Here is a 21,144-nt window from a genome sequence, read left to right on the forward strand (position 1 = left end):
AATGATGAGTCTGGAGGAGCCTGAGGGAGAGCTCCAGGGGCTGAGGGACAGCTCCGATCTCTGCTCCCTGTGACAGAACCCAGGGAACAGCTGGAGCTGGGCCAGGGGAGGTTTAGGTTGGATTTTGGGAATGTTCCTCATCCAGAGGGTGCTGGCGCTGCCCAGGCTCCCCAGGGAATGGGCACGGCCCAAGAGCAGCTCCAGGAGGGCTCAGACAGCGCTCAGATGGGATTGTTGGGGTGTCTGTGCAGGGCCAGGGTCTCCAGCTCAGGGGATCCCTCGATGTTTGCCCCTGGCGCTCTCTCCTGCCCCGCTGTCTGAGGTGTCCCACGCTCCGGGCAGGCTCTGCGGCAGCGGGATGGTCCCTGCAGGGCCGGGCGTCGCTGCCAGCGCCCGGCACGGCTCCAGCGCCCCGTCCCACTCCTCCCTGGGCTTTTCTTCTTTGTAATCACTTCTGCTTGGGAAGAATTTAGGTCTCAGGAAAACACTGAAAGCCCCTTTTTGTGTGAACAGCAGGACAAAAGCTCCCAAAGCCCGGGGAGGATTTTGGAGCTGAAAGCCGGCTCTGTTCCCGGGGTGCTCTCATTGGTGGGGGCTGTTTTGGGATGGGGCTGCCCTGGGCAGGGCTCAGCACCCCATAAATACCCAGCACAGCTCTGGCTCCCTGCTTGGCTCCGGAGGCTCGGGCCCTGCACCAGGGAGGATGTACAGCCAGTGAGTATCCCTGAGGCTCCTCTCTGTGGGAGCACATCCCACGTGGAGCTTGGCTGGGGCTGGGGGAGTGGGGTTTGGAGGGGAGGAGAGGTGAGGAGGTCTCCATGTCTCCATCTCACATCCCATGCCAAGGTGTGGTCCTGGTCTGAGGGAACAGGCTCACCTCCAGGTTCCAGAAGATTTACCAGAATTTGGAGTAGGATAATGGAATCCTAGAATGGTTTGGGTTGGAAGGACCTTAAAGGCCACCCAGTGCCACTCCAAGCTTGGGCAGAGCCACCTTCCACTGTCCCAGGTGCTCCAGGCCTTGTCCAGCCTGGCTTGGCACTGCCAGGGATCCAGGGGCAGCCACAGCAAATCTGGGCAGAGTTCACCAGCCTGTGCCTGCTGTGTCTTCATGGGCTTTGCAGCAGATAAAATTGGAACCCAACAAATAATTCTTTGCTTCAAAAAAAAAAGGCAAAAAAGAAAAAGGAAACAATTTTAAAAAGGCTTTTCCAAGAGCTGAGAGATACAAACTGGATTTTGCTTTCTGGTGATTTTGGTGTCCTGGTTTGTTGGGCTGCAGTGTGGGCCGTCCCCTCGGTGTCCCTGTCCCTCCTCACGCTCAGGACAGTTCCCAGCAGCTGTTTGGAGCCTCAGAGCCTTTCCCCATGGAAAGGTGCTTCTCCTTCCTTCCTCCCCCAAGTTCTTTGCAAGCCCTGGATCATCCAGTGCAGAAAGATCCATCCCTCCCTGGGGGGGCTCCCAGCTGTGCCCCTGCCCCGGGCTCACCCAGCTGTGCCCTTCCAGGGTGGAGCATCCTGCTGGAGGCTACAAGAAGCTCTTTGAGACAGTGGAGGAGCTGTCCTCTCCAGTGACTGCCCACGTCACAGGTTGGTCTGGGGCCTCCTCTCCTGCTCCCCTTTGCTCCCACAGCTCTGGGGCTGCCAGGGCTTTACAAGGCTGGATGTGAGGGAGCTCACAGGGCTGGTGATTCGGGGTAGAGAAAGGTCAGATTGGGTGGGGAGCTCTTTAGACAATACTGAATGTCTTGGTCCACAGCAGGTGTGAAGAAATCAGAGCTTGCAGAGCTCATGTGTGTTTAAACCCTAGGTTTAACTAGAAAATGAAGTTTTGATTGTCTCACTGTCACAATAAAAATTCCTTGGTCTGATTTGCCGTGCCCATCCCAACGCTGGGTCTCCCACAGGCAGGATTCCCACCTGGCTGCGAGGAAGCCTCCTGAGATGTGGTCCTGGCTTGTTTGAGGTGGGCTCAGAGCCCTTCTACCACCTCTTTGATGGCCAGGCACTGCTGCACAAGTTCGACTTCAAGGAGGGGCACGTCACCTACCACCGAAGGTACGAGCCAGTTTTCCAAGCAAAAGGAATAAATAAGGAAGCATTTGCTTGTCTGAAGTTCTGGGAACAGGCTGTGCCTGTGGGAGATCCTGGTTATTTCGAGTCCTTGTGGTCACTGGAAGAGCTCTAGCAGTAATGTCATTAACCCAGCTCCAGCTGCAATGAGAAGTTGTGGAGAGCTCCAGGTGCAGTGAGAGGTTGTGGAGAGCTCCAGGTGCAATGAGAAGTTGTGGAGAGCTCCAGGTGCAATGAGAAGTTGTGGAGAGCTCCAGGTGCAGTGAGAGGTTGTGGAGAGCTCCACATGCAATGAGAAGTTGTGGAGAGCTCCAGGTGCAATGAGAGGTTGTGGAGAGCTCCAGGTGCAATGTGAGGTTGTGGAGAGCTCCAGGTGCAATGTGAGGTTTGGAGAGCTCCAGGTGCAATGAGAGGTTGTGGGGAGCTCCAGATGCAATGTGAGGTTGTGGGGAGCTCCAGATGCAATGGGAGTTTGTGGAGAGCTCCAGGTGCAATGAGAGGTTGTGGAGAGCTCCAGCTGCAATGAGAGCTCATGGAGAGCTCAGCTAAAATGAGAGGTTGTAGAGAGCTCCAGATGCAATGAGAGGTTGTGGAGAGCTCCAGGTGCACTAAGAGGTTGTGGAGAGCTCCAGGTGCAGTGAGAGGATGTGGAGAGCTCCAGGTGCAATGAGAGGATGTGGGGAGCTCCAGGTGCAATGAGAGGTTGTGGAGAGCTCCAGGTGCAATGAGAGGTTGTGGAGAGCTCCAGGTGCAATGAGAGGTTGTGGAGAGCTCCAGGTGCAATGAGAAGTTGTGGAGAGCTCCAGGTGCAATGAGAGGTTGTGGAGAGCTCCAGGTGCAATGAGAGGTTGTGGAGAGCTCCAGGTGCAATGAGAGGTCGTGGAGAGCTCAGCTGCAGTGAGCAGCTCCAGGTGCAGTGAGAGGCTGTGCCAGAGCTCTCCCAGGGTTCACCAAAGGAATGTTTGCATTAATTGCACAGCCTGGTGTCCCGTGTAACAGAGTTTCCCTCCTGGCCCAGGTTTGTCCGGACCGACGCCTACGTGCGGGCCATGACGGAGAAGAGGATCGTGATAACGGAGTTTGGCACCTACGCCTACCCAGACCCCTGCAAGAACATCTTCTCCAGGTCCCTCGGGTGGTGCACACACTGCTGGGATGTGCTATGGAGTTTCTGCTTCCCAGGAGCCCCTGACTGCCTGTTGGTTTTCTCTGCTCAGGTTTTTCTCCTACTTCAAAGGTGTGGAGGTGACGGATAACGCCCTGGTGAATGTCTACCCTGTGGGGGAGGATTACTATGCCTGCACTGAGACCAACTTCATCACCAGGATTAACCCAGACACCCTGGAGACCATCAAGCAGGTGGGTCTTTGTCCTGGCAGGACAGAGGTGTGGAGAGGGAAAACTAAAATGAAAATGATGGAGTCACAGAATGGGTTGGGTTGGCAGGGATCTTAAAGCCCATCCAGTGCCACCAGGAACATCTTCCACTGTCCCCAAGTGTCCAGCCTGGCCTGGGCACTGCCAGGGATCCAGGGGCAGCCACAGCTGCTCTGGGCACCTGTGCCAGGGCCTGCCCACCCTCACAGATATTCTTCCCAATATCCACCTAACTCTGCCCTCCTGTCCCTCCATCCTTGTCCCCAGTCCCTCCCCAGCTCTCCTGGAGCCCCTTCAGGCACTGGAAGGTCCCCCCTGAACCTTCTCCTCTCCAGGCTGAACACCCCCAGCTCTCCCATGGCAGAGGGGCTCCAGTCCCTGCAGCATCTTCAAGTTGTGGCTGGAGTTTGCAAATCAGAGCTCAGTTGCAGACTTTGAGAGGAATTTCCCACATGCAGAGCAAGGATGCATTGACTCCCAACACCTTGCAGAGCTTGTGCCTTCCCACCTCACTCCTGACTCTGTCCCTGCTGTTCTCCAGGTGGATCTCTGTAAATATGTGTCTGTCAATGGGGCAACAGCTCATCCCCACATTGAGAATGATGGCACTGTTTACAACATTGGCAATTGCTTTGGGAAAAACTTTGCCCTGGCCTACAACATCATCCGGATTCCTCCTCTGCAGGCAGGTCAGTCAAGGCCTCCTCGGAGCCAGCTGGGAAACTTTTCCCTTATGAATCATTTCTTTGTCCTTTAAATGAACTTTGTTATCCAGTTAAGCTTTTTCTAAGCTCCTTTAATTTTTATTTTTTTAATGCTGTATTTAAGTCACTTCCAGGTGGCATTTAAATGATGAATTTTGTGTTAAAGGCAGGAATTTGCTGGGTAGAGGCTGTAGGTGCAGCCTCCATAACCTCTCACCTGTCCCATTCCAGACAAGGAAGACCCCATGAACAAGTCGGAGGTGGTGGTGCAGTTCCCCTGCAGTGACAGGTTCAAGCCCTCCTATGTCCACAGGTAACATTCCATGGGGTCAGCTGGAAGCAGGGACTAGTTTTCACATGTAATCAGCAATGAAAATTAGGCGACTGACCAAAATCAGGGTCATTTTGAGTGATGATCCATGTGTTTAAGATAAGCAGCTCCATGGTTTTTGTCCAAACTGACCCTCATGTGAGCCTCATGTGCTCCCCTGCCTTTCCCAACAGCTTTGGGCTGACCCCAAACTACATTGTGTTTGTGGAGACACCAGTGAAAATCAACCTGCTCAAGTTCCTCTCCTCCTGGAGCCTCTGGGGAGCCAACTACATGGACTGCTTCGAGTCCAACGAGACCATGGGGGTAAGCACGGGCTCAGCCCAAACTGGGCTGCACTGGGCAGCCAGACCTGGCTCGGGGGGTCCCTGGGCTTCACCTTCATTTCCCCGAGCCTCAGCCCAGCTGCTGTGTGCTTGGCAGGTGTGGCTTCACGTGGCAGAGAAGAAGAAAGGCAGGCTCCTCAACCTCAAGTACCGCACCTCGGCCTTCAACCTCTTCCACCACATCAACACCTACGAGGACAACGGGTTCCTGATCGTGGACCTGTGCACCTGGAAGGGGTGAGGCCGAGGCTTCCTGGGCACCAGCACTGCCCCTTGCACCACACACCCCCCTCCCTGCCCTGGCACAGCCCTGGCACTTCCACCAACCCACTGAACATCTAACACATGCTGACATGTAGACTATACAGCACTGAGCTCTCCAGAGGTGCAGGGAGCCTGCTTGACACTCCTTTTCCAGGAAAAAATACTTTTATCTGTTATTTACTTTTATCTTTAAGAAATGTTAGTGACTGGTGAAGGGTTGATGCTATTCTGGCTCCTGGGGCTGCAATGAGCAGGGTGTGTGTGAGGCTTGAATGCTGCTCTTCATGTAAACACAGAAATGTGGCACTGAAATGATGAAGCTCAGCCCTGTGTTGGCTGCATACCCAGGACACCCTGAGCTGAGCTGATCCTGGCACAGAATCATAGAATTCCAGACTGCTTTGGGTTGGAAGGGACCATAAACTCATCTTGTTCCACCCCCTGGCATGAGAAGGTTGCTCCAAGCCCCTTCCCGTGCCTGTGCTGAACACCAGCAGTTGCTGGGTTTTCCTGACAGGGGCTGTGGTGCACACACAGCTCAGCTCTGCTGAGGAGCTGGACTGTCACTCTGTTTTGCCCCATCCCTGGCAGTGTCCAAGGCCAGGCTGGACAGGGCTTGGAGCACCCTGGGACAGTGGAAGGTGTCCCTGTCCATGGCAGGGGATGGGACGAGATAAACATTAAGAACCCTCCAACCCAAACCATTCTAGGCTTCTATGAATTTTTGGCAAAACCCACCTACACTTCCCCCGCAGCTGCAAAGGCCAGCTGTGTTTGTCTCTGTGGTGCTGTTTGGTGCAGGTTTGAGTTTGTCTACAACTACCTGTACCTGGCCAACCTCCGGGCCAACTGGGACGAGGTGAAGCGGCAGGCGGAGAAGGCGCCGCAGCCCGAGGCCCGCAGATACGTCCTGCCCCTGAGCATCGACAAGGTACTGCAGGCTGCTCCTCTCCCTGCCAGGCTCCTGCCCCACTTGCTTCAAAGTCAACCTTTTCATCAAGAGAGAAAACCTGAAGTATGGGCCTTCAGACAAACTTTGTATTTCCTTTAGCTGATCGATGTTTATCTAGTTTATTTATATGGCTGCCAAGTGAGGTTGTTGCTGCTGCATCCCCTAGAAGTGTCCAAGGTTGGGCTGGGTGGAGCTCTGAGTAACTGGTCTAGTGGAAGGTGTCCCTGCCCATAGCAAGGAAAACGAGCTGAGCTTTAAGGTCCCTTCCAACCCCAACTCTTTGATGGCTCCATGTGTTACTGTTCATGGCAGCAGTTAATTATGCATCTGCTCAAAGCACAGAAGGGAGCAGCCACAGCCCAAGCACGTGTGGTTAAATCCTCCAGCCCTTGGTGTGAGGTCCCTGGAGCTGCCAGGCTGGCACAGACAGAGCTCTCTGGCTGGCAGCTGCTGGGTTCCTTTCCATGACCCTGCTGGTGGTGGCTGCTGGGTGGGCCAAGGGCTGCAGGGGACCGGTCAGCAGAGCCTCTCACGGAGCTCACTGGGCTGTGGATCAAGTGAAGTGCCAGCCCACGTGGCAGTGCTTAATGAAAGCCCTGAATGCCTCCAGCAGGGAGGGGAGCTGTGTTTGGGCTGAGGATCAGGACAGTTCTTGCAGCACTGCCAAGCACACGGCAGCAGTCGCCTCCTGCCACACGTCACTGCCCTCCCTGCTCAGTGCTCTTTGCTACAGCTCTGTGCAAATAATCCAAAGCCTTTCTGCAATCTCTTGGGTATTTATTTCTCTTTGCCACAGGCTGACACAGGGAAGAACCTGGTCACCCTGCCCTACACGACGGCCACAGCAACGCTGCGCAGTGACGAGACCATCTGGCTGGAGCCAGAGGTGATTTTCTCAGGGCCCCGGCACGGTACGATGCCAGCCCGGCTCCCCCAGGCCACAGCAGCCAGTGCTGCCTGCACACCGTGTCCCCCTAACCCTCAGCATTCATGCACATTTACTCCTCCTTGTAGCCTTTGAGTTCCCCCAGATCAACTACAGGAAGTACGGAGGGAAGCCGTACACGTACACCTACGGGCTGGGGCTCAACCACTTTGTCCCAGACAGGGTAAATATCAGCCAACAGGGGATGGCTTCAATCTGGGGACAACAAGGAGTATTTCTGAGCTCTGTGGTTGTGTGCTGTCCCCACCTTTAGCTGTGCAAGCTGAACGTGAAAACCAAGGAGACCTGGGTGTGGCAGGAGCCGGATGCGTACCCGTCAGAGCCAATCTTCGTTTCCCACCCGGATGCGCTGGAGGAAGATGATGGTAATGCTGGGGGTGGTGGCACTGGGATTGGGATTGGAACTGGGATTGGGACTGGGATTGGGAATGGGATAGGGATTGGGATTGGGACTGGGACTGGGATTGGGATTGGGACTGGGATTGGGACTGGGATTGGGATTGGGACTGGGATTGGGACTGGGATTGGGATTGGGATTGGGACTGGGATTGGGACTGGGACTGGGATTGGGACTGGGATTGGGACTGGGACTGGGACTGGGATTGGGACTGGGATCGGGATCAGGACTGGGATTGGGACTGGGATTGGGATTGGGACTGGGAAGGGCCGTGCCAGGCTGGCTGCAGGGCTGAGACGGGACAGGTGCGAACACTGGTGGGAAGTTTCTGAGGAAACACGGGCAAACTAAAACTAAAATAATAAAATTTTGGGGTTGGGAGGGACGTTAAAACTCATCCTGTGCCACCTCCTGCCATGGGCATGGACACATTCCACTGTCCCAGGTTGCTCCAAGCCTTGAACCTGGCCTTGGGCACTTGCAGGGGCAGCCACAGCTTCCCTGGGCAGCCTGTGCTGTGTCGCTGTCCCTCAGCACGGATGACTCTCCCGGGATTTCTGGTGCCCCGAGTGCCAGGGCTGCTCTCGCCTTGCCCAGCCGGGGTCAGACACAGCCCACAGCCGCCTGGGCCGCACCCAGCGCGTTCTCACCTTGCAGGGGTGGTGCTGAGCATCGTCATCAGCCCGGGGGCGGGGCCCAAGCCCGCCTTCCTCCTCATCCTCAACGCCAAAGACATGAGCGAGGTGGCCAGGGCAGAGGTGGAGGTGAACATTCCTGTGACATTCCATGGGCTCTTCAAGAGAGCGTGAGCACAAACAGCGACGCCTGGCCCGGGCTTCTTCCAGCTCCCAAAGGTGCAGCCTCCGTTTACAGGTGACCCAAACTCCTTCCACAGCCCTTTGCATTTGTGGGGCTGCTTAACTCAGATCAAGCAGTTCAGTCTTGTCAATGATTCTTCAAAATGGTCAATCAGGTATTTTTTAAATGCACCCTTTGCTACCATTTCCAGTTAAACCACAAGTTGGGGGTGGTGGAGAGGTTCCGTTTATGCAAAATTAAACTTTGTAGCTGCCGCAGAGTGAAAGAAGCGGAAAGAGCAGAGAGAAACCTCAACACTTTTACCTGTGGTAACATTGTGTACAACTGGCTGTGCTCTGTTACATGGTTGAGAATTTTTAGCCTAAACTGAACGATTCTGGATGGAAACACCATCCTGGTCATTGCTGTGGGACCCTCAGAGCAATCCCAGTGCAGTTTTCCACAGCTGCTTTGGGAATCCCAAGAGGGTGGCAGGCAGAGTTCTGTTCTTCACCCAGGCTGCAAACTGCACACCTTCCCTTGTGTGTTTGCTCCTTTCCCTTTCTTTTGTCCAAGTGTCCTTGATTTCTGGATTTCATGTTAAAACATGGACATGAAAAAATCAAGCAATTGTTACCCCTTGGGCTGACTTTGCTTCCTTAGAGTGCTACAGATGTTCAGCTTAATCCTTCCTTCTCCCAAAAGAAACTTTCTGCTGATGTTAAAGAGGCTATTGTTGAGAATAAAAACTTCCTGCCAGCAGATTTAAAATCGGGGATTCTTGTTTGTCTTCAATTGTTCAACACTTTTATTAATGGTATCAAAGCATTAGAAAACCTTTATACTCAGAGTTCTGGTTTGAGGGGGCTGCAGTTACATCCTGATGATGGGATGGGGATGGGGAGACACAGCCTGGTACTTCTTCTGTTCCATGATCTCCAAGCACTGGGCAATCACCTAATTAAAAACAAAAAGCAATATAAACAATGAGCCTCAAACAAAACAAAACCCAACCAGTACAACTCATTAGTTCTGCACTTATTTATTTGTTCCTTCAGTTTGTGAAACACTGAACAAGGTAAAATGAACAGTTCAACTCTTATTTTCATGTGAGGCTCATAAAGTGGGAGTTTCAGGGCTACAGGACTAAAGAAACTTCTTGCTGCTCTCTGTTGTCAAAGTTCCCAAAAACTCCATGAAAATATTTACCATCCACATAGTTCCATAAATAGGCACCATATTTAGAAGGGTTGTGGTGTGATTTAACCCCAGCTGAAACCAGGACAGATTGAGATCTTCAAGTAAACAAACTTCAGAAGTGCAGAGAAGATTTTTATTCCTAATAAAGAATCTAACAAGGAAAAATAAAAGAACAAAGGCAGCAGCTTTCAGAAAGAACCTAATGGAGGGAGGGATGTCTGCCAATTTCCAATCAATAAAAAGGCAGGGGAGCATCCCAAATGTACACAGCAAATTTAAAGCAGGAAGAGAAAATTGCAAAAAACAACATCCCAGGATAAAAGAATGCTCTGGAAACAAAAAGAATTCTGAGGAGCCTGAACTCCAAAGAGTGAAGATATAGGTAATTATATGGAAAAAAGGGATTCAGATGCAGATTCAAATTATGGTAATTCAAAGGAGAGGCTCAGTGAGGAAATGCTGTGGTCAAGTAACCAGAATTGAAGATTTTTGATAAACTAATGAGGAAGAGAGAGAATGAGAGTTACAGAGAGAAATTCCATGGAGTGAGAAGTGGGAGCCCCAGGTCTGGATTCAGCACATTGCCAACCCTGAGTGAGTCATGCTCACCCACTGTGAGACTGGAGAATAAAATGGCCTAAAAGGAAAACCCACCTTCCTGGTGTCTTGAGGTAGGATGATCCCATCATCCCAGAGCCTGGCCGAGGAGTAAAAGGCACTGCTTTCTTCCTCTAGCCTGGAGAGGGCAGAGAACAGGCTCAAAAGCACAGCAAAAACACCAGAGCAGTGAAAAATTACAGGTGAAACAGGCAAATCCATCCATCTGAAGAGAACGGGCAGCACTGCTGTTAAAATGAGTCAGAAAGCAGCAAATAACAGAGCTGACCATTCTGCAGTCATGGGAAGTCCCCAACAGAAAGATATTGAACTATGTGGAAGTTGAAATATTTTTGCAGTAGATCCATGTTTGTTTCATTTGTCGGGATGTGTTGCTCTGTAAGATGAACAAAAGTAGATAATTGAACAATGAAATCCCTGTCAGGTTGATATTGAATGTCTTACTTTGCCTTCAGCTGTTTTAGCTCCAGCTCCTCTCCTGTCCAGTCCCCAGCTGGTGGAACTGTGGGGAAATTCTGAGAATCCACAAGAGCAACCCTTGCATTGGGCCACAGGAACAGAAAGTTTGGGCTGAACGATCTCCCACACTGCAAGGGAAAACCAAAGAACAGAACAAACCCACTGAGATGAATCATAAAAATTGTCTGTGGGATGAAACAACCAAGGGCAAGGCAGGATGGAGCACAGGTGGATTTGTATGAGGACAGACACCCTGTGCTAGGAACCACCACCTCCCCACTGCCTTCAATATTTCTATTTTAATATTTCATTTTGAATTCCAAGCACTTCCATGCTTGATTCTTCCATGGTTGCTTCTCAGCAATCGCATGCATGGTTGCATTTCTTACTTAAATGTGAGTTCAGAGCTCAGTTCCCCAGCTGTGTTTTAGAAATGCAGTGACACTTGAGCAGCGTGGCAGGTGTGTCCCCAAGCCCTGGGCTGGTGCCACCCTTACCATGGCATAGCTGTCACTCCCAAAACAGCCTCCAAAGACAATGGTGATTTTGGGAACAGCAGCACAGGCAACTGCAGCCATCATGGAGGCCTGGGCCTTCAGCCTGTTGGAATGAGCCTCTGCCTGGAATAAAAATAGATATTTTAAATCCTTTAAGAGTTTATTCCAGATTCCCTCCACTCCCAACAAACTTGTATTTCTAAATTGTTTATTTATTAATTTACAATTCTGCAGAAACAGATCTGGGATCTGATGGAGGTCTTACTTTCCTTAGCCCAGGACAAATCCTACTGGGTTTTAATGCCTTCACTTTCAAAAGAGAAACAGCCAATTTTCTGGAGTGCAGAGTTAGCAGAGGAATCAATAACCTGTATTTCAATGTCAAAAAGCACTGCAAATCCCAAACTTTCCAGCTTGCCTTGCTAACTGAACAGTATCATTTTATACCAGCATCCAGGCCTGCTTAAAATTCAAGTGAGGAAGTTCCTAAATCTTTCTGTTAGCAAAGTCATTACAAAGCTTCATCAAGAGTGGTTAAAGAAACAGTTTTCCTAACAGTTAATAATTCTGAAAATGTAACTTTAGGCCCAAGAAGAACTCAGAGTTGTTGGAAATGCATTGAAGCAAACACGCCTTACCTGTGAGATGCTGGCAGGCCCTGCTGGCTGTGGAGCAGTGTTTTGGAGGAAGAGGATGGGAATTCTCCTCTGGCCACAGAGCTGGACAAAGTGGCTGCCCTTGAGAGCAGCATCGTGAGCCAGCTCCCCATTGCTGGCCACTATCCCCACCAAGTGCCTACAGAACAAACATGGACAGTTGGACTCCATGGTCTGAGAGGTCCTTTCCAACCTCAGCAATTCCATGATTCTCCCTCTTGAGCTCTTGGAATGGCTGGAGTGCTGTGGGACCTGCTGAGGCCACAAAAGCTGTTGAGAAATGCACGTGCAGCCATTGGGATGGGGAATGTTCCCAGCCATACCCTTGCACGTGGCCAAATCCTGTCACCAATGTTGTCCCATAGGCAGCCTTGAATTCCTGGAATCTGCTTCCATCCAGCAGCCGGCTCAGGATCTGCAAACAAATACACAGACTTGACTTTACTACAGAATTTGAGGTGAAAATAAGAAAGTTCTGCTAAAAGAAATGCTCTGTTCAAACAGCAGCAGACCTGAGTTCAGCAAGATGAGCACAGAGGGTCTTTGGGTGACTTGCTAAATGCTCAATATGCACAACCCATCCAATTTGTGTTTAGTTTAATTACCAACTGTGTATTTTAAGACAAAGGCCAACTCCAAAATTATTTTAGTTTTACAAAGCACAGCTGTTCCTGTGCATAAAAATGTAAAAAAGCAAAAACCAACCCCCAGTGTGTGCAGTTTCAGATTTTGTGCGAAAGAAATGTTTGGCTGATATTGCTCATGCTTTTCTCCAACACAGTTAAAAGCTGCCTTCAAAGCCTTTTACAGTCAATTCCCTCAAGTGCAGGGATTTACCACTGGAAAAGGCACTGCATTCACATCCTTGGAGACAAAACCTCATGTAGAACACAATGGAAACAGCATGGGCAGCTCTGCACGTCTCTGCTTCAGCTTTAGTTCCATCCCAACCTCAAACAAGGGTGACTTGAGCTGTGTTGTTTTTTCAGTCAGTAATTTCACCATTTCTTTTACATTATTTGAATGCTTGGGGGGAAGAAACAAAAAGGTAGGGGAAGGGAAACACAGATGTGAAAGGGGTGTATGCTCTCAAGGCAGCCAACACAGTGCAAGACATAAAGCAAGCATCCCAACAGTGCATGGAATCAGCTGGGCAACACTGGTACAATCTGGATTATTTTATCTCCAGCAGGATTTCAGGTATTTAAATGTTTTTATCATAAATATTTAAATATTTTCTATAATAAATAAAATTATTTATTATAAATATTTTATTAATAAATTTTTTTTCTAGAATCCCACAGAGCTGTTGCCATCCTGCTTTATTTCAGGCTTAAGACAGGCTGGCAACAGATGAGGTAATAATTCAGAATAACACCTGGAGCTGTGGGGCAGAGCAGAGTGAAGGATGCAGGGATGAAATGCCCTCTCCCTTACCAGTTTGACAGGAAGAGTGCAGCTGTAAGCCCGTGGTGCCAGGCCCAGGAGCTCCTCAGGGCTGTACAAGGGACTGTCAGGCTCCCTGTGCTGCTCTGGCACTGGCTCACAGTTTAAGGTAGAGACAATATTACGAATGCACTCATAGGCCTCCTTTTCTGAGGGTGCAAAATGGTCACTGCAGCCACTGACTCTAGGAGAGAGAGACATTAATTAGCACTGAATTAATGAGTTCTATATCCTGAGAGAAACCCCAAACTCTAGGAAAAAAGCTGAGACTCTCCAAATGCCCTGTGGAAATACTGTGTGATTTGCTTCTGTATGAATGAGCTGAAAGCAGTCACCCAGTGGAATTTCTGTGCAGTCCAATCCCAAATTAAATTCACAGTAAGGAGATGATCTTCCCCATGACTTTTGTGTTTATCTGGATTAAGGAAAGACCTTGGGATTTATTCTTTGTGATGCTGTTGTTGCAGACAATATCAAAAAGGGAAAAGAGCAAACTTCAGGAATTATTTCAAACTAAGTGGTTGCAGCCAAGATATAAGGACAGGAATGTATTCCACGTAGCATAATTGGGTTAAATATGTGTATTCTGGAAAACACTTGGAAAAGAGGAGACAGCATCCCTCTTCTATAGCTGCTCCCTGTGAGGCACAGAGGAAATTACTTCCCTGAAGTCGTCCAAGAAGTATGTGGAACAACAGAGATCCAAATCCAACCTGTCCAGTCCCTGCCTCACCCCATCAATAACCTCATTTTACTTCCATTTGGCTGATTTAACCCAAACCCCTGACCCTGAGAAGGCAAGCCAGTGTAAGCACAGGTTCCACTCTGATCCCTGCTCTGAAATGCCAATTCACATTCTGTTGGAGATTTTTTCAGAGATGGCTTAGAAAGCAGCTGTAAGGAGCAGGTTCTCACAACCTGTTTCTGTGAACAGCAGAGGTTCTCAGGTTATTTTTAATTACAGGCAAAAGTGACAAACATGAAGGCCTTGAGAGCCTTGCACATCAGAGTTCTCAGGCAGCTTTCTCATAACAAGTGGATGTTCTATCTTTGGCTGTTTTGGGAAAGCAAGAATAATTTTGAGAACCCAAATCTCAGTATTGGAAACATAAGGAGGAGTTGGTGTGTAATCTCTGACCTATGGTGAGCTCAGATTTTGCTATATGGATGAAGTGAATGAACACTGTTATAAAAAAGTGATTGATGGATCAATAAAGGGAGTCGATGGCTGACCAACGCAAGGTGGGTCGTCTCCCCTCCAACTTCAATAACATTCCTTTCAGGCTGAGCCTGCTGGATTCCCTGCTTTTGGGGAATCTCCACCTACTGTGAGTGCAGCCTGGCTCCTCCAAGCTCCTCAGGAGAGACATCTTCTCCCGTGGCAGCTTTCACCAGGGGCGGCCCAGCGAGGAACAGCATCCCAATCTTATCAATGATCACGGATTCCTCGGCCATGGTGGGCACGTAGGCACCTCCAGCCACGCAGGAGCCACACACCACGGCCACCTGAGGGGACATGGACACAGCAGGGCTGGACAGGGGACAGCAAAGGCAAAGCCCAGCCCAAAGTTGTCTCAGAAATGCACAAAGTGCTAAATCACAAACAAACCAGAAATTTTACTACGCATTTACACGTTCCCTACACCCCCTTGCACTCCCCATGCCACTGTACCTGAGGGATCCCCATGGCAGACATGATTGCCTCGTTGTAGAAAACCCTGCCACCATGCAGCTTGTCAGGAAACAGCTCTGACTGAGGGGCAGGGAAAAGAAAAAGGGATTTTTAATGATAACTATGAAACTTGATGCTTCCTCTTCACTCCATTCATTCCCAAACACGCCAAAACTGACACTGGGAAGGTCCCCATTAATAATCACTCCTGATTAATATTTCATATATTTCATATACAGCATTCATTATGGTATTTATTCCTTTATATGTTGTCAAATACCCCAAAAATACCTATCTGCTTTGAAAGCACAGGTTAAGTTTTGTGATTTTTTTCTGAAATCAATATATTCTACACAAACTGACTGTAAATGTGGAGAAGGGAAGGGTGGTAGTTCTACTTCATCTGTGAAATCCCTTTGGCAGTTTCCTTTTTTTGCTTAGTTTTGGATACAATTCCAGGTTAACTTCCAGGTAACTTTTAAAATTTAATAACTTTAATTAACTTTAAAATTCCAGGTAACTTCTCCTGTGTGCTTGCCCTCTGCTGGAGAGAGAACAACTACAGTCTCTAGGACAGGATGATCTCTGCATTTCATAGAAGAACCTGTTCACATTGTTATTTTGCAGTCAGAATTGCAAAAACTCCACGCTGAAAGGCCACAGAGCTTAGTGCACCACTGGCACAAACAGGACAATAAAATACAGAACACTTGAGAGACTCTGGAGTGAAAACAGACACCTCCCAGTTTATCAGCCACAAAAGCAGCTCAGCACACTCACTGGAGTTTCTAAGCTCTGTCAGGTGGGAGGGCAGGGCTAGGCCAGGGGCTGAAATAAACGCTGATATTTTGTGCTCTGCAGAGTGCCAGCAGTACCTGCAGGGGCAGGAAGGCTCCCCCACTGTCCACCAGGTGCACAGACAGCAGCCTGTTCTCCATGGCAATTTCCTGGGCCCTCAGCTGCTTTTTCACTCCAATTGGGTAAATGGTTCCTCCCTTCACAGTGGCATCAGCCGCAAAGAAGACACACCAGATCCCACAGATTCTGCCAATTCCTGCAAGCAGTACCACAGATTTTTATCAGGGCTCTCTAAAGCAACAGGCAAAGCAAGGGGGGAAACCTTTTAACTTTATCAGGCCTTTTTCTCAGTAATGCTACATCAAGAAGCTCCAAATTAATATGAAATTCTCTGGAATGACAGTATTTTAAAAATAATCCAAATGACAGAAAAACCTCAAATAAATCTACTTACTTCTGGTGACAGTGTAACAGAAAGAAATACACTGTAACTATCCCTTGAGATAAAAGGGAAGGCAATTAAAAATTACCCCTATAAAACTGAAAAGTGTAACAATCTGGGATGAAAAAAAGGGTTTTCATACTGTACTTCTAGCTGCTTTTTGAACTGGAACCACTCTTCAAAACGCAATTTCGCTGATATTGAATGAAATTGAATTTCACTGAACTTCAATGAAATTTCATTTTGAGAGCTGTTCCAGTTTAAAGAGACAATGTCTGCATAGAAAAGCAATTGTCTGTGATTTGAAAAACACTTCCAAACGTATGTTACAGCTCCTGTCTCTCACATAACTCTGTCCTCTCTTTAAGAGGAGCTGATTTGACACATCACCCTACATCTTTTGAGACAAAAATTAGCCAGTGGTAAGCGGAATTACTAAATCTAGAAGGAATTAAAAACTGTTCTTTCAAAAGTTTCTCCCATTACTATACAACAGCAGTGGCTGAACTCCTCCCTGCTGGGAATAAGAACTGGACAAAACCAGTGTTGACCTTTCCTAGGAAAGCACTTCAGATGCCAAAACACCCCATAACCTTCATTGCACGCATCCTTTCCCGCCCGTTTCCCTCTCCCAGAGGCGCAGCACGCCGTTACCCGTGAGGCAGCCGGCAGCGGGGACATTCCCGTAGGGCAGGTGCAGCCCTGCCAGCGGGGACAGCTCCAGGAAATCCGCATCGTCCAGCAGCAGCCGCAGGCGCTCCCGCACGAACAGCTTCTTGTTGCGCTGCGTGTGCCGCAGCACGGCGTCCGCTCCCCCTCCTTCCTTCACCCGCTCCAGCAGCTCCGAGTACCTGATGGGGAAAATCCACTTTCGTTCATGGGAACGAAGGTGCGGTCACACTGTGGAGGGGAGGGTGGACTCCAGAGGGACACGGCCAGGGGACAGCTGGGGCTGGAGGAGCCTCAGGAGCTCGACACGGCCCAGTGCGGGTCCTGCCCTGGGCTCGGAAAATCGCAAACACAAACATGGGCTGTGGGAGAAGGGATGGACAGGAGACCGGGAGGATTTGGGGTGTTGGTGGATGAGAAGCTCATCCTGCCCTGTCCAGAGGAAGCCCTGGAGCTGCTGCAGGGCTGGAGCCAGGCTGGGACACCTGGGGGTGCTCACCTGGAGAGGAGAAGGATCCAGGGAGAGCTCAGAGCCCTGGCAGGGCCTGCAGGGGCTCCAGGAGAGCTGAGAGGGGCTGGGGACAGGGATGGAGGGACAGCACACAGGGAATGGCTCCCAGGGATGGAAGGGAGATTGGGAACTAGGAATTGCTCCCTGGCAGGGTGGGCAGGCCCTGGAATAGAATTCCCAGATTTGCTGTGGCTGCCCCTGGATCCCAGGCAGTGCCCAAATCCAGGGTTCAGAGCACCTGGGACAGCAGGAGGTGTCCCTGCCATAGCAGGGGTGGCACTGGATGGGCTTTGAGGGCCCTCCTGACCCAAACCATAACCTTACAAGTTACCTTTTAGCAGATTGAGCTTAAACATATTGCACAGTTTTCACACAAATGGCATGAAAATGAAGATAAATTCACATTTTCAGATTATTGTTTTTCCAAGGTGTAGTAAAAAGCAAAGGTCTATTATTTAAAGCAAACATTTCACTTTTGTTATCCAAAAAACTGTTTAATAAAGCTAATAATATAATATATAATAATGAGGCTATCATAATGTGCCTGTCCTAATTCAGCATGAACCTCCATGTTCCACCTCCTCTTGGGAATAATCCAGCCAAGAGTTTCCTCCATCAGGTCCTGCAACAAGTTTGTCTGACAAAAATCAGTAACTGGGAATAAAATACTAAATCTGGAAGGTATACTAAAAGCAGGGAACATTGCAGTGTCACAGGGAGGAAGTGATTACCCAATGGTATTGCCAAGGCAGCACCATGTATAGGTAAAAAACTGAATAAACTATAAACAAATGTGGTATCTCAACTTCGGTCTTAAATAAACCAAGCTCTTCCTTTATTTCAAACACATTTTTCCCTAGATGCATCACCTTTAACTGTAAATGCTGTTTGACACAAAGACTCACACAGCACGTTTGGTGTGACTCTGTGATCTGGGTGAGCTCCCTGCACACGATGGAGGCTGAAAAAACTTCGGAGGAAAAGGATTTTACTCATGTCCTCAATGCCACCACAGGAGGGCACAGTGTGTTTTCCAAAGCTTTGCTTCCAGCTCGTGGATCACTCCCCTAAACAAAGGCCTTTGCAATTTTGCCATCTGATCTTTCGGGACAAACGCATAAAGCACATTTTGTCGTTTTATCTGTAAATGATGATGGACAGCAGCACCCATACTCTGTCAGGAGTGTGTGAGTCACCATTTACGTCTTTTGCATTCAAAATGCAACACACAACAAATGTTACGTAGGTCTGGAAAAAGTATTTCTTGGCAATATACGCAAAACAACACATGGCACTGTTTCAAATAGTTTGCACCTTGGGTATTTCAGTCAACATTCCATGGACTGGTTTGTGTCGTAAGGGACTTCAAAGCTTATCCAGGAACACCACGCTGCTCCAAGTCCCGTCCAAGCTGGCCTTCCAGGGATTGAGCAGCTACATTGCTCCATGGGGCAAGTATTGTACCATGTTAAAAATCCCTGAAGTGCCCGTGAGTGACTCTTCCACCGTGTCACAAATAGCAATGCTCTAAAAACCCCACAAAACCGCTTTATTACCTTTTAATCACAGCCTCGCTGTTCCTTAAATTCTCTTGGAACACGTGTTGGTACACGGCGGGGACACGTCCGTCTAGAACTGGGAACGTTTTGGGATAGCGCCTGGATTTGGGTTTATTACTTAAAAACCGGCGGGGAGGCAGGTGCTGTGTCCTTCCCCAGCGCTGCCCCGGCAGCGGCAGCTCCCGATATTCCCTCTGGAGCAGGCAGAAAGGGGTTTTCTCCCTGTATTCCCTCCGGAGCAGGCAGATGGGGGTTTTCTCCCGATATTCCCTCTGGAGCAGGCGGATCGGGGGTTGTTCCTGATACTCCCCCTGGAGCAGGCGGATCGGGGTTTTCTCCCCATATTCACTCTGGAGCAGGCGGATCGGGGTTTTCTCCCCATATTCACTCTGGAGCAGGCGGATCTGGGTTTTCTCCCCATATTCACTCTGGCGTAGGTGGATCGGGGTTTTCTCCCGATATTCCCCTTGGAGCAGGCAGGTCAGGGGCCGCAGCGGCACGGAGGGCCCGGGGCGCCGCCGGCCCAGGGCGCACAGCAGGCCCGGGCTCCACATCGCCCCGAGAACTGAGGGAAAACGAGTGACAGGAATTAAAGAGCAGGTTCCTCCTGCTGGGTGGCAGCGCGGCCCCTTGGCCTCGGGCGCGGGTCATGAGGAGATGCCCTTACTCCATTCCGCCATGAGAGGGCACCGCCAGTGCCTGCCCTGCCCCAGGGACCGTGAGGGGACACCCCGGTTCCTGCAGGGGACATGAGGGGACGCCCTGACTCCATTCTGCCGTGAGGGGACACCGTCGGTGCCTGCCCTGTCCCGGGGACCGTGAGGGGACACCCCAGTTCCTGCAGGGGACATGAGGGGACGCCCTGACTCCAGCCCTGCATCGAGGGTGGAGAGGAGATACTCCCGACTCCCGTCTTCCCGCAGGAGTCGTGAGGGGACACCACTGGTTCTCCCTTTGATACGGGGGTCATGAGGAGCCACTTTGGCTCCAGTCGGTCGTGAGGGGACACTCCTGTTCCTGTGAGGGCCGTGAGGGAACACCCCCGTACCGGCGGGGGCCGTGAGGGGACACCCCTGTACCCGCAGGGGCCATGAGGGGACACATCCGGTCCCTGTGGGGGCCGTGAGGGGACATCCCTGCACCCGCGGGGGCCGTGAGGGGACAGCCCTGTACCCGCAGGGGCCATGAGGGGACACCCTTGTGCCCGCGGGGCCCATGAGGGGACACCTCCGGTCCCTGCGGGGGCCGTGAGGGGACAGCCCTGTACCCGTGGGGGCCGTGAGGGGACACCCCGGTTCCCGCACGGTTCGTGAGGGGACGCCCCTGTACCCACGGGGGCCATAAGGGGACACATCCGGTCCCTGTGAGGGCCGTGAGGGGACACCCCTGTTCCCGCGGGGCCCATGAGGGGACACCCCCGGTCCCTGCCGTGCCACGGCCGCCTCGAGGGGACAGCCCCGCTCCGCGCCGGGCCGGGCGGGCCCAGCCGGGCCTGCGGAACGCGGCGGGGCCGGCACCGAGGCCGCCCGGGCCGGGTAAGGAGCGCGGGCCCGCGGCCTCTCGGCCGGAGCTCCCCGGCCCCCGCGGGCCCCACTCCCCGCCCGCCCCGCGCCCGCCGCGGCGCCGCCGACCCTGCCGCCACCGCCCCTTCCTTACCCCGTCCGGTCCCCGCCCGCCTGTCGGGGCGGCTCCGCAGGGCGGCCCGCCCCCGGTGTCCTGTGCCCTCGGTGTCCTCTGTCCCCGGTGTCCTCTGCCCCGAGTGTCCAATGCCATGTACATCCTTTGTCCCTGCCGCCCCATGCCCCGGGTGTCCTGTGCCCCGAGTGTCCTCTTCCTTGTGTGCCCTGTGCCCCAGGTGTCTTCTCTGAAATTCAGTTTATCATTAGAATTTTGAAACGCATTTGATTTTTCTCCTTCCACACCTCATCCCATCTCTGGGCTGCTTTGGTTTGCTACTGTCAACCATGGCACAACCTTCTAGAAATTACTGTGTGTTGCCTTTCAGTGCCTTCATTAAAATGCATCCCTGCCAGGGAGCTCTTTATCTGTATTATACATATTAATAAGGATGAGTAGCAATAATTAAGGGATGACTAATATGTTCGTGAGTGAAAGTATCCAGCATGGGCTGGAATTCGTAGGTAAATACATTATATATGTTATTAAAAATCTTGAAGGTAATAATTAAAATTTCCTGAGATATAATAATTTAAAATAATATTTGCTGTCCTTTTACAGTTATAGCAGACAGGACACTTTTCAATGCTGTGCTCCCTTGTGGCAAGAAGCTCAGTTCAGGTGGAGCTGTGGGAGGAGGTGCCGCTGCCCTGGGTGGCTTCAGCTGTCCCGGGGGATGTGCCCGAGTCCCTGTGGCCGTCCCAAACCCTGTGACAGGGAGAAGGTTGGTGCTGGACCAGGGACAGCCCCGGGAGCAGCGGGCAGAGATGCTC

The 21,144-nt window shown here is 50.9% G+C and overlaps 2 protein-coding genes across 2 annotated transcripts; one reads left to right on the forward strand and one right to left on the reverse strand.

The window, feature by feature from the left end:
• Positions 1-571: 571 nt before the first annotated feature.
• RPE65 (retinoid isomerohydrolase RPE65) lies at positions 572-8,938 on the forward strand. The gene is made up of 14 exons (XM_005496384.4): positions 572-714; positions 1,507-1,589; positions 1,907-2,057; positions 3,091-3,198; positions 3,290-3,431; positions 3,991-4,138; positions 4,385-4,466; positions 4,658-4,790; positions 4,908-5,047; positions 5,876-6,005; positions 6,823-6,937; positions 7,041-7,135; positions 7,226-7,337; positions 8,027-8,938. The coding sequence occupies exons 1-14, from the start codon at positions 704-706 to the stop codon at positions 8,176-8,178; spliced, it is 1,602 nt and encodes a 533-aa protein (XP_005496441.1). The 5' UTR covers positions 572-703; the 3' UTR covers positions 8,179-8,938.
• Positions 8,361-20,633, reverse strand: LOC102064720 (biotin-dependent 3-methylcrotonyl-coenzyme A carboxylase beta1 subunit). Its single transcript, XM_074545579.1, has 13 exons — positions 20,351-20,633; positions 18,692-19,259; positions 16,610-16,806; positions 15,591-15,769; positions 14,716-14,796; positions 14,371-14,549; positions 13,035-13,227; positions 11,921-12,012; positions 11,580-11,736; positions 10,942-11,064; positions 10,430-10,572; positions 10,022-10,103; positions 8,361-9,124 (listed from the first exon to the last, which is right to left on the reverse strand). The coding sequence occupies exons 2-13, from the start codon at positions 19,246-19,248 to the stop codon at positions 9,041-9,043; spliced, it is 2,067 nt and encodes a 688-aa protein (XP_074401680.1). The 5' UTR covers positions 19,249-19,259; positions 20,351-20,633; the 3' UTR covers positions 8,361-9,040.
• Positions 20,634-21,144: the final 511 nt, after the last annotated feature.

Source organism: Zonotrichia albicollis, chromosome 8 (genome assembly GCF_047830755.1).
Source record: "Zonotrichia albicollis isolate bZonAlb1 chromosome 8, bZonAlb1.hap1, whole genome shotgun sequence".
Taxonomy (NCBI): Eukaryota; Metazoa; Chordata; class Aves; order Passeriformes; family Passerellidae; genus Zonotrichia; species Zonotrichia albicollis.